At 39.9% G+C, this 17,457-nt stretch overlaps 1 protein-coding gene across 20 annotated transcripts in view; it reads right to left on the bottom strand.

Moving 5' to 3' along the window:
• The window catches only part of AFDN (afadin, adherens junction formation factor), a 137,586-nt gene that overhangs the window by 99,222 nt on the left and 20,907 nt on the right, over window positions 1–17,457 (bottom strand). For all 20 annotated transcript variants that reach the window (XM_072830825.1, XM_072830854.1, XM_072830832.1 and 17 more), the window contains exon 2: window positions 688–883. In XM_072830825.1, coding sequence (XP_072686926.1) covers window positions 688–883 — 196 coding nt within the window. The remainder of the gene's footprint in view (window positions 1–687; window positions 884–17,457) is intronic.

Raw genomic sequence — 17,457 nt, 5'->3', positions numbered from 1 at the left:
ATAATCCTTTATTTGCTTCATTAATTGAGATTTGTATTTTTTTATAGGTGACTTGATATATCCAACGCACTCATGAAAAAAAATCTTAGAAATGTCTACATTTCTAGTCAGTCCAACTTAGAATTGCTATTTGACATAGATCCACAGGATATTTTCAGAAATTTCAAACATTAAAAACAAGTAAAAATTACTAACTACATAAGACAGTTTCCTCCCCTAATTATTCCCAAAGAATAATAAAAACATACTGTCTCACATTAGAAAATACGCGTTTTTTAAGACTGATGACATAATATTTAACTGGGTTAAAGTTAATTGTAACATCACAATCTACACATGAGTTATGTGAACTATTCTTCCCAAAGCAAGTGGCATACCGTATGCCTCAGCAGTGTGTACACGACACCTAGGTCTGTTGGCTAATTTTAACGAAGAAATGTCACCACCTTATTGCTGAAGAAACCAGACTGTGTAGAACTGACATTATTCATTCTAACTTCCCACAGCGTGTGTGCTGGGATCTCACAAGAACACTTACCAGACCCGCAAATGCTCTGCCCGCCTGCCATGTGCCCCCCAGCCCCTCCAAAAAGAGAAGGACCCTCGGGAGAGCAGTGCTATCACTGCACTGCCCTCTGGACAAATGGGTGTTTTGGGAGCTATCTACACAAGCAGGGACGCACGGACCTCCACTGACATGCACTTCGTAGAGGGAGTACTTGGGGGACGACAGCATCCGCATGTCAGGCCGGAATTTCTCTGCCAGCGTCTCGATCACATCTTGAGTGGTGGCAGTACTAGAGACCCGAATACATTTTGTTGCAAAGTTTCCAGCAGCTTTATCTTGAAAATAAAATCTCATCACTCCATGGAACTCCAAATCCTAAAAGAAAACAAAAAGATAGATTTTTGGAAAAATAACATTCTAAAAAGATTCACTTATTACAACAATAATAAATGAAAAAGAGCTATCCATCACTTTAAAAAAATGTTTCATTACCATAAACATCTGAGATGGAAACTGAGAGACATGGCTTTTGAGTCCTCAAATTTAATTATGTGACTGGGGACAAATTATTTATAGCTTTTGCCTTACTCATCTCACATCCAAGACAATGGCTGCAGAGTAGCTGATGTTAGTAACAGCTAATTTTAATGAGTCTCCAGCAAGTACCAGGCACACCTTGACATGCTAAATTTTACTATGTACTCATAATGGCCCAGTAAGGTAGATTTATTACTAAATCCTATTTTCAAGATTTGGCCATTAAATCACAAAGTTTAAGTACGTCGCTTGGGTAGTTATGTGGCAAATCCAGAGTTAAAACCCAGACCCACTGGTCCCCAAAGTCCACACCTACAGGTCCCTGAGGTCCTACCCAACCCTGAGATCATAAAGCCTCAATGAAGAGACTACTCTAGAACCACAGGGCCAGCATTAGCCCAGATCTATCATGAATGTGAATAAATGGAAACTCCTAACTTTTGCAGAATATAATGGTGGCTGATTTTAATATGAACTACTTGCCCAAAATCAATGAACACAACTTAAGACTTTTTTCTCAATGGTCTTACAAGCAAAGACAGACTGAAGCCCATGCAACTATGGGACGCTCTTTCCTGTTATTTCCTTGTGTCCCTGTTTCATTATCAGAATGCAGTCAGTAGGGTGAAAGTTGCATGAGCTTCCAGGCCTTCTGCTACAACCATAACTCAGCGGTCCATATTCCACAGGATGAACCACTGCATCAGAGAGAACCTGGTTCTTGTTTGGTGGGTTACACCTTCCCTTGGGGTGTCAGGGGGAAAGGTCGAGAGCTCCTTTGTACCCTCTTACTTCCCAGAACACAAAAAAGCACAGCTCTCAACGAGATTCCCAGGAGCATTTCTAACTATTTGGCCACCCTCACTGCCCCTACACTACCAAAGGCCAATGGCTCATCGGTTCTCCCCTCTTCTCACCCTCCATGCTAGCACATCAAATCTATCCCATCTTCAATATACACCTAGAATCCATCCAAATTTGTGTTAAAAGTTAAGTGAGAAAATGTCAGTCCTTAGCTTTACTCCAGAGATGGCTTTTTCTATGGGCTCAAAGGCCATCACAGGTAAGCTTTTCTCTACTTCTTCCCAATCTATTTGCTTAGTCTTCGCTAACAATTATAACCTAATAATTATAATAGTTATGGGATATTAGAATTTGGGTAACTGCATAAGCTATATAAAATTAAAATAGAAAATGAGACGACAAGACATTTCTAGCCCCAAAGCTTTACTGTGTTTGCTCAAAAACTTCTACGACCACTAGGCAGTCTGTCCTACCCATTTCCCATTACCCCACGGAAAATACAGAGTACGTGAGCATGTGTATTAAAAAATACCATCAAGGGCAGCCCCGGTGGCGTAGCGGTTTAGCGCCGCCTGCAGCTCAGGGTGTGATCCTGGAGACCTGGGATGGAGTCCCGCATCGGGCTCCCTGCATGGAGCCTGCTTCTCCCTCTGCCTGTGTCTCTACCCCTCCCCCCCCCCTCTCTCTCTCTCATGAATAAATAAATAAAATATTTTTTAAAAAAATACCATCGAGCCACAGATCTTGGGTTGAAGTAGGACCATTGATTATGGGGGTGAGTGAAAAAAGCTTTGAGTTAGCAGAATGGGAGCATATTAGTAGTCCTGCTCTGCTCTCTCAAAACTATATAAGCTGTCTTGTTCAGCCTAGGTCAAGCAGCAAAGTTAAACAACATCCTTTTTAAACGTTTATCTACAGTATTAGTCTGGCAACCCCCAAAGCTCCATAAAGTAACAACGCACGTGAAAGATGCTCCTCAGCTGTAAATGTGCATGTAAGCACTAGTGAATATTAATAATAGCTACTAGGCACCAACCACTTACTTTCCTTTCCCCTACAGGGCTTCCCCAGCACTGCTCTGGCGGGCCCGTGCCCTCTCCAGGCCCTTCTATGCTCCCACCTCAGGGGGTGCTCTCTCTATCCACCACCTCCTCAGGCTACGGTAGGAAACAGGAACTACTCTATATGTTTAGTTACATATATTTAAGTGTTTATTATGGGAGTCATAGTTTCATCCCAGGCTCTGATACTTTCATCATCACCACGCTCTGAAATCATCTTTAGATTACACCTTACAGTTCCAAATGTTAATTGGCAAAACTACCCTGGCTCCTCCCATGGCTCATGCTTTATGGAAGTTAAACCAAAAAGGCAAATTAACCTCCCACTCGATCATTTTGCTAAGAGTAGTTTCACATCATTTGTGACAAGAATAAAACAGTTAGATGTGCCTATGGATTCCAAAGACACAAACGTACCACTTTCTCTGATGACTGTCCACAAATACCTCCAAATGACCAGAAATCAAAGATCTGGGAGGGAATGCCCAACTTGGCAAGAACACAAAGGAAGTGATCGTGAATGAATGTGGTTAAGGCAAGCATGGGAAGGGGAAGATCCCTCAACTGCCCTCATGAAATTCCCTTACACAGAGATGACTACCGTTTGTAAGAAGAAACTAAATACACAAAATCCCCATTATTAATGTGGTTCAGCTACTGATCTCACATAAAATGCCGAGGTAAAAAGAAAAAAAAAAGAGTAAACCCAAGGGTAGAGATCCAGCAAGCAACAGCTCTTGTGTCTACAGAGAACTAACAATATCTCTGTTGATGTTTTTAAAGAAACAAATCTCGAGGTTCTACACCAAGCCTCAACAAAGTAGACTATTAAAATTACCTTTGAATTCATTTGTACTAGATAAATGATAATAAATATTAACTTAGTTTGGTTACCTCAATACCACACAGAATACCTGAGTGTACCTATTACTAGAATAATACCTTAATAAACTAGCATTGTGTTTATTCTGCCAAATATAAGTTTTGGCCTGCGTGACTAAGTCCACAGAATATTTTTTTAAAGATTTTATTTATTTATTCATGAGAGACACTGAGAGAGGGGCAGAGACATAGGCAGAGGGAGAAGCAGGCTCCCTACTGGGAGCCCAATGCAGGACTTGATCCCAGAACCCCAGGATCACGACCTGAGGCAAAGGCAGAGAGGCTCAACCACTGAGCCACCCAGATGCCCCAATCTACAGAATTTTATCAGACCTGAGAAGATTGATAAGATCAAGTTGTGAACCTAAAAATTCTGTGCGTGATGACCCTACAAACAATAATATTAACAGCCAACATGTATTAAAGGCTACTATGTGCCAGATACTAAAAGTTCAGCATTTAATTTCTTAAACACGAAATAAGTACTATTATCATTCCTACCTCACAAAGGGTTAAAGAAGGTCCACAGAGTTAGTATTAAGTCTGATTTAACTACAATCACACAGCCCGCCGAGGAGCAGGACCCAGATGCAGCCAGCATTAGCTGTCCCTTGAAACCTCAAGTGTTAAATCACCATGCTCTGCAGCCCCTTCAAGTCACTTCCTCATCTAGAAAAGTCTGGGATGACTTCCTTCCTTTTCTTTACAACAGGTACAAGAGTCGTCCCAGAAGAAACAGTGAAGATAAAGAATTTTGCACGCAGTGCTGTCAACGACTTGCTGCAGTCACTGCCTAGACAGTGGTGGCATTTGGATCCGAGTATTACTAAAGCTCACTTTGGCATCGGAGGCCAGGCTCGGACCCTGAGCAGCACCTGCTTCACTCCCATCTCAGCCTGTGACCTGCCAGCCCGCCCGGTGCACGGGGCAGACACCTGGCATTTGCAGCACGGCAGAGGTAAGCTGGCATTTATCCCTGAGAGAGCTCTCTCACACACATGTGAGCTCCAATTTCCTTAATTATAAAATGAAAATAAGCTTGTTTTGAAGAGTAAACTATATAAAGAACTAGCAATCAGAGCTCCCGCTAGACGGCACCTTTCCTGAGGGAGCCTCTTATTCATTGTTCTAGGCCCTCCCACAGTCTCTGATATAATGCTTCCCACATAAAAATAAAAACAAATTTGAGTCAAAACTTCCAATAACCATATCCAATTCTTTCAGCTGTGGTTTGTCTGTTCTCAACTGATAAGAACTCTGGAACAAAACTTTAAATCTGTAATAAGTGGCCGTGAAGTTCCAATAATAGGGCTAATATGCTGATAGTGTTCGTTGCAGCCAATACAATTATAATTTTACAAAGACCAATGTTTCCGTAAAAAAGTCCTTATACAAATATCCAAGAGATAATAGTATTTAAATGAAAAAACACTGTTGCAATGTCCTCCAGTATCAAAATGAAGTACCTACTTGCTAGCAGCCTATTTTCAGGACCAGGAGCAGGGAAGCCAGCGGCTAACTGCCTGAAACCTCTGTAATCAGCACAGTCCTGCTCCATGTGCCAAGGGCAATAACCTGAGTGAGAGGCACCTGTTTCCTTCTCTTAAGGGTTATGCCTCCTGACAAGAAAACAAGTTTCTTTCTTTCCTAAAGGTATATATTCACCTTTGCATAAACTTCTCCCTGAGAAATAACATCACAAGGATTGTAACAAAAGAAATGGAACACTACTTGGGGTGGATTTAATGACAACTCCAAAACAAAATTATGTTAATACTTACCAGAAAGAATGTAACAGACCCAAAACAACAACAAAAAACCCAAACCACAGAAGGCTGTATTATAAATTACTGAAGAGCCAATGCAAAGAACAAAGGATTAAAGGTGGAAATTCATTTTTAAATATTTTATCAGTATCTTATTAATAAAACTGATAATCAGCCCTCTCCAAACCAGTAAAAACTCACCAGTGCAACCTCAAATCTCCTTTTTGCTCACGCTGCTCAGAACCATTTGTTCTAAAGCTAAATAGGTCGACCATACTAATCCATTTTTCTTCTCCTCATGTCCAGCATTTATGTGAAGCCATTCCCTAGCCTGCAGCAAAGCAACACCAACTGTAACAGGTAATCGTCCAACTCCCCATGGCAAAAAGGGCTGTGGACAGAGCACACCACTTTATCACACACATAATTTATTTCTAATGCTCGTGCCTCCAAAAGTAGGTGCAAAACGTTAAGAAAAAATACAGCTATGCCTCTGAAGACACACACACGTTATTAGTACATAAATCAATCAAATGGACAACAGTCATTTGACTGTTAATAGTTTAGGTAGAAAATGAAAAAAAATACTTGAATATGGGTTTTTGGAATCTTACTTGTATAAAGACTGTTTCTTAAACACTAGTACTTCAAGGATACTCTTTAAAATAATATGCATTATCTAAAACTTTCACAGGAGAAATGATACCCTGGCAAGCTTAGGTACTTAACTGTACAATGTCCTCCTCAGGCTCACACTTAATCTTCCCATGGCACTCATTATTACCAAGGGGTCCTTTCCCTACTCTTCCCACCTGCTCCCCATTCCTATGGGTGGGGAGCTCCTAAGAAACCCCATGGTTCTTTTTTAAGAAATTATATATTTATTATCAAGTATCATCAACACACAGTGCTATTTAGTTTCAGGTGTATAATTCAAGGATTCGACAATTCCATAGATTTCTCAGTACTCAGCACAAGTGTCCTCTTACTCCCCTTCACTTGTTCACCCACCCACCCCCTTCCCTGCAACCACCAGTTTGTTCTCTGTATTTAAGAGTCTCCTTTTAATTTACTTGTCTGTTTTATTTTTTAAAAGATTTTAAGTAATCTCTACACGCAATGTGGGGCTCTAATTTAAAACCCTGAGATCAAGGGTTGCATGCTCTACCCACTGAGCCAGCCAGGAGCCCCTATTTTGTTTCTAATAACAATATTATAGTACCTTGTAAATGGCACCTTAAGAGGTTTCTCTAAAATCTAAGTAAATGGGTTTGTTTTATATTGAACTACCTTTCAGATAACTATAGAGTACAGATTAAGAGTTTCCTCTCTTGGGTGCCTGGGTGGCTCAGTCGGTGAAGCAGTGAAGCATCTGCCTTAGGCTCAGGTCATCCTCAGGGTCCTGGATTGAGCCCTGCAGTGGGATCCCCACTTGGGAGGCCAGGTCTGCTTATCACATTTTCTCAAGCAAATAAAATCTAAAAAAAAAAAAAAAAGAGAGAGAGAGAGAGTTTCCTCTCTTCACTTGTAATCCCATCTCTATCATGAGGTAGCTCAACATTCCAGAACCTGTTTTCTCCTCTGTGAGAAAGGACTCCCACAGGGCACTGTTACTCTGAGGGTAGGAATGTAAACTGGCATCGGATTATAAGAGAGCAACTACTCCCTGACCCAGCAATCGTCATCCAGGAAAAGACTTTATACCTGCATATGTGTATTTGTTTTTTTTTTAATTTTTTTTAATTTATTTATGATAGTCACACACAGATAGAGAGACAGAGAGGCAGAGACACAGGCAGAGGGAGAAGCAGGCTCCATGCACCAGGAGCCTGATGTGGGATTCGATCCCGGGTCTCCAGGATCGCGCCCTGGGCCAAAGGCAGGCGCCGAACTGCTGCGCCACCCAGGGATCCCTGTATTTGGTTTTTATAAAAAAATTATTCCATCAAATATTTTTTTGTCTGAAAGGTATGATTTCTAACACATCACAGTGTACACCTGTTCAGTGCAAGCCAACTACTTTTACTTCTAACATCTTGATGCTAGTTCACTAGTTAAGACAAAGTTTATTGAAATGGGGGAAAAGTCATCTTTCAGGTGAAAAGCAAATTTTCTGGACTAAAACACACACACACAGCCCACAAAGAGAACATAAACACATATCCCCTTTTACAAACTCTTAACAAATCCCAGCCGGTACAAACACCTCTGAACATTAGAAATAAAACAGTTCTCCTCCAGAAAACACAACCTACTGTGAAAACCAATAAGCCAACATATTATTTTAAGTACCTCAGTTATAACTGCCAACAGTGTCTACTAAACAACTATCTGCTCACAGTGGCTAAACATTTGTGAGCTGTCTACTTTCACAGCAAGGTAAACCGTGTTCTGCTGCTAGACTCTACTGGAATCAGAAATCTACCTAATTCCTACATCAGCATTGGGGAGGGGGATCAAAAAGTGAAAGTTTGCCCCCATGGTAGTCTTAGAATTTTTTTAAGTCTCTATTTGACTAGCTACCACACATACATATATTGGGGATTTGAAAGATGATCAATTAAAGAATACATTAAATCCACATGACAAAAGAGCCATTGTCACATTTATGATCAAAGATTATGTCTATATTTCTATTATAATATTTAAATATATTTGCCTAAGAGATATACAAAAACAACCCTAAAAGCCACCTATCTAGTGCAGAAGTCCTAATCAATTTTGCCACGGATCCTTCGGAAGTCTAATAAAGCCCATCAACCTGTTCTCAGAATCAAAATTTTAAATGGATCAAATAAAATACAAAAGATTTTACAAAGAAACAATTACATTAATACACAATTATTAGGGATGCCTGAGTGGCTCAGCGGTTTAGCACCTGCCTTCAGCGCAGGGCATGATCTTGGGAGTCCTGGGATTGAGTCCCACATCGGGCTCCCTGCGTGGAGCCTGCTTCGCCCTCTGCCTCATATGTCTCTGCCTCTGTGTGTCTCTCATGAATAAATAAATATAATCTTTTAAAAATAAATAAATAAAACATAATTATTTAAATATTTTTAAAAAATCATTACCTAGCAAAAATTAGTGCTTCTTTATTAACATACTAAATAAGTAGATTCACACAATTCTGAGTAGATATGAATATAAACTCCTAAGTGAAGAAAATGATAATTACAGTTAGAGATTTAATAAATATTTATTTACCAAAAATAAAGATGTAATTATCTTCTCATCCATGTTCAAAGACTCCATCATGTCCATTCACGGACCTCAAGTTAAGAAGCCCCTATGACAACTCCAGTGATGGCAAACTCACTGGCCATGTAGTACATTCTTTCTTTGTATAGCTCAATAGCATGAAAGTATGGTTTTATACAAAAGCAAAATTCACCTCCTATAGCTTTACCCTTTGGTATTATTTAGGCCTATATTTAACCATGGCTTATGAATGACCATTTTTTTCCATTTATTAATCAAACAGTATACAGTAGAATAGATTTCTACTGGGTACAATGCACTCTGGGTAAGGAAACGGGGCAAGTACCGGCTCATGAAATTTTAATTCCAGTTTTTTCCTGTGTATGCCCCAGGCTACAAGGTAAAATGCAATTCTTTATCTCACTACAGGTGACAGTTAAGCAATTTAGTCCGAGAAAGGGTATTCTGGCCTCAGCACTGTGACATTGGGAAGGGATCACTTTACTGTGGGATGCCCGAGAACACCCCTGGCCTCTACAGCCTAGATGCCAGCAGCACCCACCAAAGCTGCGAAAACCAAAAAACGTCTCTAGACATTTGCATAGATCCTCCAGGAGAGAAAACTGTCCCTGTGGAGAACTGCGGATTTAGAGCAAGTCTAGTCCCTCTCCAGAATGGCATTCTAATTCTAGTTCCTCCAACTGTTCTCTTTCCTGTGACAAAATTCCAAAATCACTTACTATTTTGCTCACTTCCCTCTTAAACACATCTGTGTTCTATCCACCCGGCCTGACACCGTTTCCAGAACTGATCACAAAACTCCGAATGTGTAGTTCTGATCAACTCTAAGTATATTGCTAACAGGTTCTAACACGACACCTGTAATTAATTCAAGTTAAGGTTACATTAGCTTTTCGGTTACCACCTAATATTGCTGATTCTCATGAGATTCCAGTAAAGTTTAAGTTCTTGAGTCATTTGCATGTTAGTTACCAACTAATAACATTTCTCCAGCTTGATGCTAATCTGTTAAACAGCCTTTGAGTACAACTAGTTCCTCATTCATCTAACTGTACTGAGACCCAGGTCACAAACACAAGAATATGATGAAAGAAGTTGCTGAATTCCTCGATGAAGTTCAGATACATTATGGTTGATGCACTTCCTTGATCTACAAACCTGGTAACCCTACTCTCTCTCAGACGTGAGCACACACGAAATGCCCTCGTTTTATCCACTGAGCCATGATGGTTCCTTTGAACAGGATTACACAGCTTCCCTAACCCCACGCCAGTTTCCCCTGCAGTCTGGCCACAGCTATGGAGAACATTTCTATGAATAGTTTCAAAGTTCACCTTTCCACCGTGTCCACACATTCAGGTCACATGCTGCTTCTGAAGTTTTTATTGTGTAATAAACATCTTTATGGAAATCTGTATTTTAAAAATTATATCCTAAAATATAAATGTAGATCGCAGAGCACATAAACAACATGAACAAATCCGACTATATAAATTTCCATTTGGAGAAAAGAAAAGCACAAGTGTAAAGACAAGTGACACACTAGGGAAAAAAACAGAAAAAGAAATACAATCTCTCTAATACAGAAAAAGAGTTCCTAGGTGGTTACTGGGACCATGGGGCTTCTGACCATATTCTGAAAATGAATCAGAAAGAGTGGGAGCTGCGAGCACTCATGCTCAGCCTGGAACGTGCTGGCAAACAAACAACCCCTCAAGAAGTTCAATGGGGAAGACATCCCTGATGCAGGGCTTGAAAGGAAAGGGCCCAGAGGACCAAGGATCAAGCTGAGCAGCCAGGGTGTGAGCACCTTGCCCGCGGAGCTGCTACCAGAGCACAGAGGGCCTCACTGGGAGGTGGGCCAAGCCGACCACCCTCTGCACATTGGCTGCTGCAGAGGCCAGCAAGGCCAGAGCAAGCCCCCCTCCAGTCGCCACCCAGCAGGGGCTGCCCGGACCACTGACCTCTGACGCTGTCCCTGAGGCTTCGCAGCTAAGTCCAGACGCCCCGGCATATCCAGGGCTGTGGTGCCCACACCGGCGAGAACCTCCTGCCTGGTGCTGAATGGCTCCTGGATGAGATTTCCCGCTGGACCGATCCGATGCCCCTTCCCTCCCAGCCCACCCCTACCCCAGCCCTGGTGAAGCACCAGCCACGGAGGAACGGGAGCCAGTGGGCCTAAGGCTGCCAGCTCTGCTCAAGAACCAGCTGCCACCACTAATGATACCCCATGGCTGCTCCATGGCCAGTGGCCACCTCTGCTGCCACCAAACTGTGGGCCTCATCCTTTGCTTGGCTGTGAGAATAAACCGTTCCCTGTGCCACCCCCCCCCCCATAAATAAGTAAATAATAATAGAGTTCCTAAAATTTGAGAAGAAAAACACCAATAACTCACTGAAAAGGGGGCCAAAGAACCTCAAGAAGCTCAACAGACAGCTCAGAAAAGAGGTAAATAGGACTCAAGTCTAAAAAAAGGATGAACAATCTCATCAATGATAAAATGACTTCAAATAAAGATAACAGTAAAATGCCATTTCTCAACAATCACAGTGGTAAAAATCTGAAATTCTGACAACACTCTAGTTTGAATAGTGCCAAAAAAAAAAGTACATACCCAGTTTGAATAGTACCAAAGAAAAGTACATACCCAAGGAGAATTTGGCAATATTTGGCAAAATTAGATACACATGTACATTTTGACAGAGCAATCTGACTTTTGTGGATCTACCCAGAGATGCGAATGTGAAATGCTTTATGCAAAATGACTCACTATAGCACAGTCAAAAACAGCACAAGTGTAGAAATGATCCAGCAAAGGGCATGAGCAGAATAAACTCTGGTACTTTCAGATAACAGAATAAAATGCTGCTACTGGCAGGAATGAGGAAAAGTTTTTACCCTGTGATGCAGCATGATGCACAAGATACAGTTAGCTGGAAAAAAGTGAGGAGTGTGACACTATGCACAACAGGCATCTTTTACATGAAAGGGTAGGAAACACACACACACACACACACACACACATACACACACAAATGTACTTGATCACATCTGCAAAAGGAATCTTTCCTTGAGTGGATATACCAAAATGTAATAACATGGAAGCAAAGCCTTTCCAAATGCAAGTGATTAAACAGTTTCAACTTTGAAACCCTGGGATTATTTTAAATAATAAAAATTAAATTTTCACACAAAATAATACCTAAAAACTTCAAATAAATTGAAATTAATGTCTAACAATATATCAGGTTGGTTATATTACCATACAGAAGAAATTATTTTTTTTTCAAGTGATTTTTGACTTTACATCCCCAGACTCTAAGGACAAGTATCTCACATTGAAATATTCATCTTCATTCAGAAGTCCTACTGTTAGTAATACTGGCATTATAATGTAAAATACAGGAACTATATGACAAGATAAAGCACACAAGTAATTGTGTTAATTTAATTATAAAAAAAGATCTTCAATTTAAGAGAAAGGAGATTAACATTTTTAAAAATCAAAGTAATTAAATAAAAACCCTATAAGGTCAAATCTGAATTGGAAGCATCAGAAGAAATTCATGGACTTTTTCTCACACACACACACACACACACACACACAAATATTTCCTAGCTCTTTCCATTGCAAAGGCCTTGAAGCAAAAGACAAGCTGTAAAAAGTAAGCATCTGTAGCACCTAGATGATGAGCTCTAAATATGACTCACCACTAAAAGGAGTCAAAGCTCCTTGGAGAAATGGCTGAATCCAAGTGTAAGTCAGAAAATGGACAAAAGGAGTTTGGTACATCTTGATATGCCAAAAAAAGGGAGTTCTCAAAAATTAACTAGCTCATTCAAAAGAACTTCCCAGTCAACCAACAGGTGCACCTGGCCAAATGTGAGGAAATCTAAACGCCAGCAACAATAATGACTGCAGTGACAGAAACACAGACAAGTCCTCACGAGCATGATGAGTACAGCAGCCAAACCACGGAAGCAGCCCAGGTATCCATTCTGATGGGTGGATGAGAAAGAAGTGGTACATGCAAGCACAACAGAGTATTATTCGGCCATAATAAAGAATGAATTCTTGCCATTTGCAACGACATGGATGGAGCTACAGAGTATAATGCTAAGCAAGGTAAGTCAGAGAAAAGATAGATACTATATGATGTCACTGGTATGTGGAATTTAAGATAACAAGCAAAGGAAAAGAGAGAAAAACAAATCAAGACCTTTAACTCTTTGGAGAACTGATGGTGACCAGAGAGGAGGAGGGGAGATAGGGGAAATTGGGGATAGGGATTAAAAAGGACATTTTTCAAGGGGTGCCTGCTGGCTCAGTCCCGAGAGTACATGCCTCTTGGTCTCCAGGTTGTGAGTTCAAGCCCCATACTGGATGTAGAGATTACTTTTAAAAAGAAAAACATAAAATCTTCAAAAAAAAAAAAAAAAAAAAGAGTACGGTTACCCTGATGGGCACTGAGTATGTATAGAATTGCTCAATCACTACACTGCATACCTGGAACTAATGTAACACCGTATGTTAACTACAATGGAATTTAAATAAAAAGCTTATTTTTTAAAAAGTGGGGAAAAAAATCCTCACATCCATGACAGTAAAGAAAACCAAGCAAGCCAAAAACAAAATCATAATCACTGTCAGCACTGCAAGTAACTAGGGCACCAACTCCTTGGCCTGACAATAAGCAGTGAAAATAAAAGACCTCAGCAACTCTGCTTTCCTTAACTTAGATGCAGAAAATGCGTTTGTATTTTTTTTAAAGAAAAATGCCAGTCACTCAATGGGACAGAAATGATAGAATTAGAAAGCCACTACTTTGTAACCCCTACTTGACTGGGCAGAGATCCACGAGGATAAAACCTACACCAAGTTCTTGGCTGCCGAGTCCCTCCTGCTGTGCATCCATGTGCTGCCACAGGCCAGACATCACTCCCAACCCAAGCATTCTTCTCAAATAGTTGGATCTGTAGCCACAGGGGCCTTAAAGCTATGGAAACAAGTCAAATACCACCACCATCCCTGGAAACAAAAAAAGGCAAGTCCAGAATGGGGATATTCTACAGAAAAATGTAGCCAGTTTTTTCCAGCATGTCTATGACAAGAAATAAAAGGCAAGTTGGAGAGGGGTGAGAATGCTCTAGATTAAAGAGACATAAGATAACTAAACATAGCGTGTGGACCTTGTCTGGATCCTCGATTCAGATAAATTAACTGTAAAAATAGTTTTTCAGAAAGACAGGGAAATCTGAATTTGGGCTAGATATTAGGAAATAGTAAGGAAATACGGTTAACTGTTGGCAGGAGTACTGCATTATGGTTAGATTTTTTGAGATATACACTGAGGTAGAGGAAAAGAAATATGTCAGCTTTAAGGACTTGCTTTAAAATAGCTAAAACAACAAAAAACTAAGAACAATGAAATTCTGAAAATTTTTAAGTGCAAGGGATGGCTATAAATGAATTTCATCTATTAAATTTTCTTATTAAAATGTTTAATATGGGGACGCCTGGGTGGCTCAGTGGTTGAGCGTCTGCCTTTGGCTCAGGGTGTGATCCTGGAGACCCGGGATCGAGTCCCACATCAGGCTCCCTGCATGGAGCCTGCTTCTCCCTCTGCCTGTATCTCCGCCTCTCTCTCTGTCTCTCATGAATGAATGAATAAAATAATAAATAAATAAATAAATAAATAAATAAATAAATAAATAAATAATTTAATATGAAAATAAATTCCAATTACAAACTATTATATATAACATAAACCTAGTTTCATGAAAATATAGATTCTTTAGGACAAATTCAAGGAATCAGATTCTGTAGATAGATAATGAACATCAGAGGCCAAGCATCTATGGCTTGCACTGAGCAAGCAGCAGGTGTGTGGAGGAGAGATAGGGAGAGAGGCAGGGCCTTAGAAATAGCCAGACATTAGTTCAAACCCCAGTATTTTCACTGATTGCTCATGTGGCTCCGGGCAAGATGTTTGAGGTCTCTTGTTCCCTGTGTACAAAACAGAGAGGTTACTCTATTTCACAGAGTTTTGTGGTTACTACATCATTTATGGTATGTAAAAGCACCTGTTATGAATAAGGCACTTGATGATAAAAGTCACTTCCTGTGTGCACATTCTCAAGCCCTCATACTTACATGAGAACTAGTTTGAAATCCCACCTCTAGCAAAACAAAATACAAAAGCAAAAACAAATGAGCGCATATTAAAAGTATCTGAAAAATGCAAAATAGTAATCGTTATAGAAAAAATGACACTTTACAACACTTACAATGGTTTTTGAAATTCAATATGCAAAAGTTCAAATCATATCCAATGATAAGACTGTAATCAAATCAACATATACAAAATTCTGAATGGTCGTCTGTAAGAAAATAACCATGTTCCTGAACTCAGCCTCAATATCATATAATATCAAAAAGAAATCCAAGAATATAAAATAAGAAATCATGTTTTTATAACCTGCTTCTTCAAGCTGTACTGAGATTCTTTTTTTAAATATGTGAAATATTAAAAAGGCATTTTGGGGCGCCTGGGTGGCTCAGTTGGCTAGGCATCTGACTCTTGGGTTTCTTCGACTCAGGTCATGGTCTCAGGGTTGTGGGATGGAGCTCCATGTGGGGCTCCCCGTTCAGCATGGGAGGTCTCTCTCTCCCCCTGTGTCCTGCCCCCGCCTGTATGTTCTCTCTCTCAAAAAAGCAAAACAAAACAAAACAAAAACCTAAATAAATAAAGACTTTCTAAGTATGAACAAGGATAATGCACCATACAAACTGTATACACAAATTAGCAGACTATCATTTACTCTATTTACAGTAATTTCACATCAAAGTAAATACTCTGATTCAAAGAAGCTTCCTATAATCAGAATGCTTCTATCTGTACCTGTTTACTATAGTAATATAGTATGATAGCATAGTGGACTAAAAATTGAATTCACATTCAACCTCTTTTGATTAAAAAACAAAACTTCATGCAAATTACCTAAATTAAAAATATCCTCAACTGTCTATGGTAGTATTGCATGAGTACTACTGTTTGCTTACACAAGATACTTGAGAGGGGCCTCCAACAGAAGTGAAAAGAACAAATTAAAAACAAAATAATTTTGGGGGTAGAGGATGCAACAGTAGTGACAGACTATTATGGTCTTAAGAGTTGGGCTTTTACAAACTAAACACTTTGTTGGGTGCGAGTATTGTTTTGGTGTACATATTTGACATTCTCTCCCTCCGTATCGCGAACGATCTTGAACTGCGTCTTTGGTGCCAAGCAGTACCTCCCGACTGACTTCCTGTTTCACTGGGCATGATCAAATGATCCCAGCAGACTGGAATGTCACTTAGTACCAGGCAAGAAAAAAAACAAAAAGGTAAGATATATAAATCAGTACAGGGACTTCAAAAAGAAGTCCTGTTGTTAAGGGGGATTTTTAACAGCACTAATTTAGAAAAGGAACATAAACCTCTATGCGGGGGCAAAGTGACACTGACATGAGCTCACAGATTCCACTGAGACGTCTTAACAGAACTGCTCAAGAGAACTATCAGCAAGAGAAGCAATCAGTGAATAGATTCTCACTTCATGTTACTAAATATTCTCACTATGATACTTTCACCTACTATTCCAATCATCTACACTGTACAACAAACATCTCAAGCTAACATACATACAGAAACACTAAAAAAAAACTACATTCTGGGATAAATTCTTTAGGCAATTAACGGAAGGTCAGAGACATGAACTCAAAAACAAAAGATATAGAACTATGGTAGCTGTTAGGTTCTATGAAATGAAAACCTAAAAATCACTGTGTTTATATATAAAATTACACTGTTCACGAAACCTCACTTAAGAAGGCTTCTGCAGATGACATTACGATATCTAGATATGATTGCACACACCATCACACTGTAAGAAACAGCAACAAATAGAACTATTTTTTTTCAATTTAAAATATGGAATGCGGAGTCAACCTAAAACGTACACTATCAAATCTAAGCATGTTGTTGGAAACCCCCCTCTCCCCCACAAATAACATCAACTGATATGGAGACCAGCAGACAGATCTAAATTTCTGCCCTGAGATGAACAAGGAAGATGTCCTGCTACAGCAAACAAAACAAGAAAGGGAAAGAAAAAAACACAAATAATGATGATGATAATGTAATACAAAATGTAAGACCACCTAACCACCATCCTAAGAAATCTCATTAGTAACAAAAGAGCCAAGCATGGTGCTAGGGCTCTTTCTGCATCCTCCCCTTCACGGCTAACAGCAACCCTATGAGGCTAGTACTATTACTTTCCTCCTGTCTTGCAAAGGAGGAACTGGGTGTGAGAAAGACACCTTGACCTGATGGCACAGCTAATACCAGACTTTGTATTGAGGCAATTCTGAAACAGGAGGCCATACTTTTAACCATGAAGCAACTCTGCCTCTCATTTACTCTGAGGTATTAAAATAAGACTGTGGAACTCCTAGTTCTAGCAAGATGGAAGAACTAAGGGTTCAGGAACCATCATTGCCATCATATGGTAGATAATACGAAATAAACTTTCTCTTAAGTATACTGTTGAGTTTCTAAAAAAGAAAGAAAACTCTAAGAAGGCAGGACAGAAAAACAGGGATCCAGGATGGGCTCCCGAGCGGCCAGCACTG

This window comes from Canis lupus, chromosome 1, assembly GCF_048164855.1.
Source record: "Canis lupus baileyi chromosome 1, mCanLup2.hap1, whole genome shotgun sequence".
Classification (NCBI taxonomy): Eukaryota; Metazoa; Chordata; class Mammalia; order Carnivora; family Canidae; genus Canis; species Canis lupus.
The sequence above is the reverse complement of the archived record's forward strand: the minus strand, read 5'-3'. Positions and strand labels throughout refer to the sequence as shown.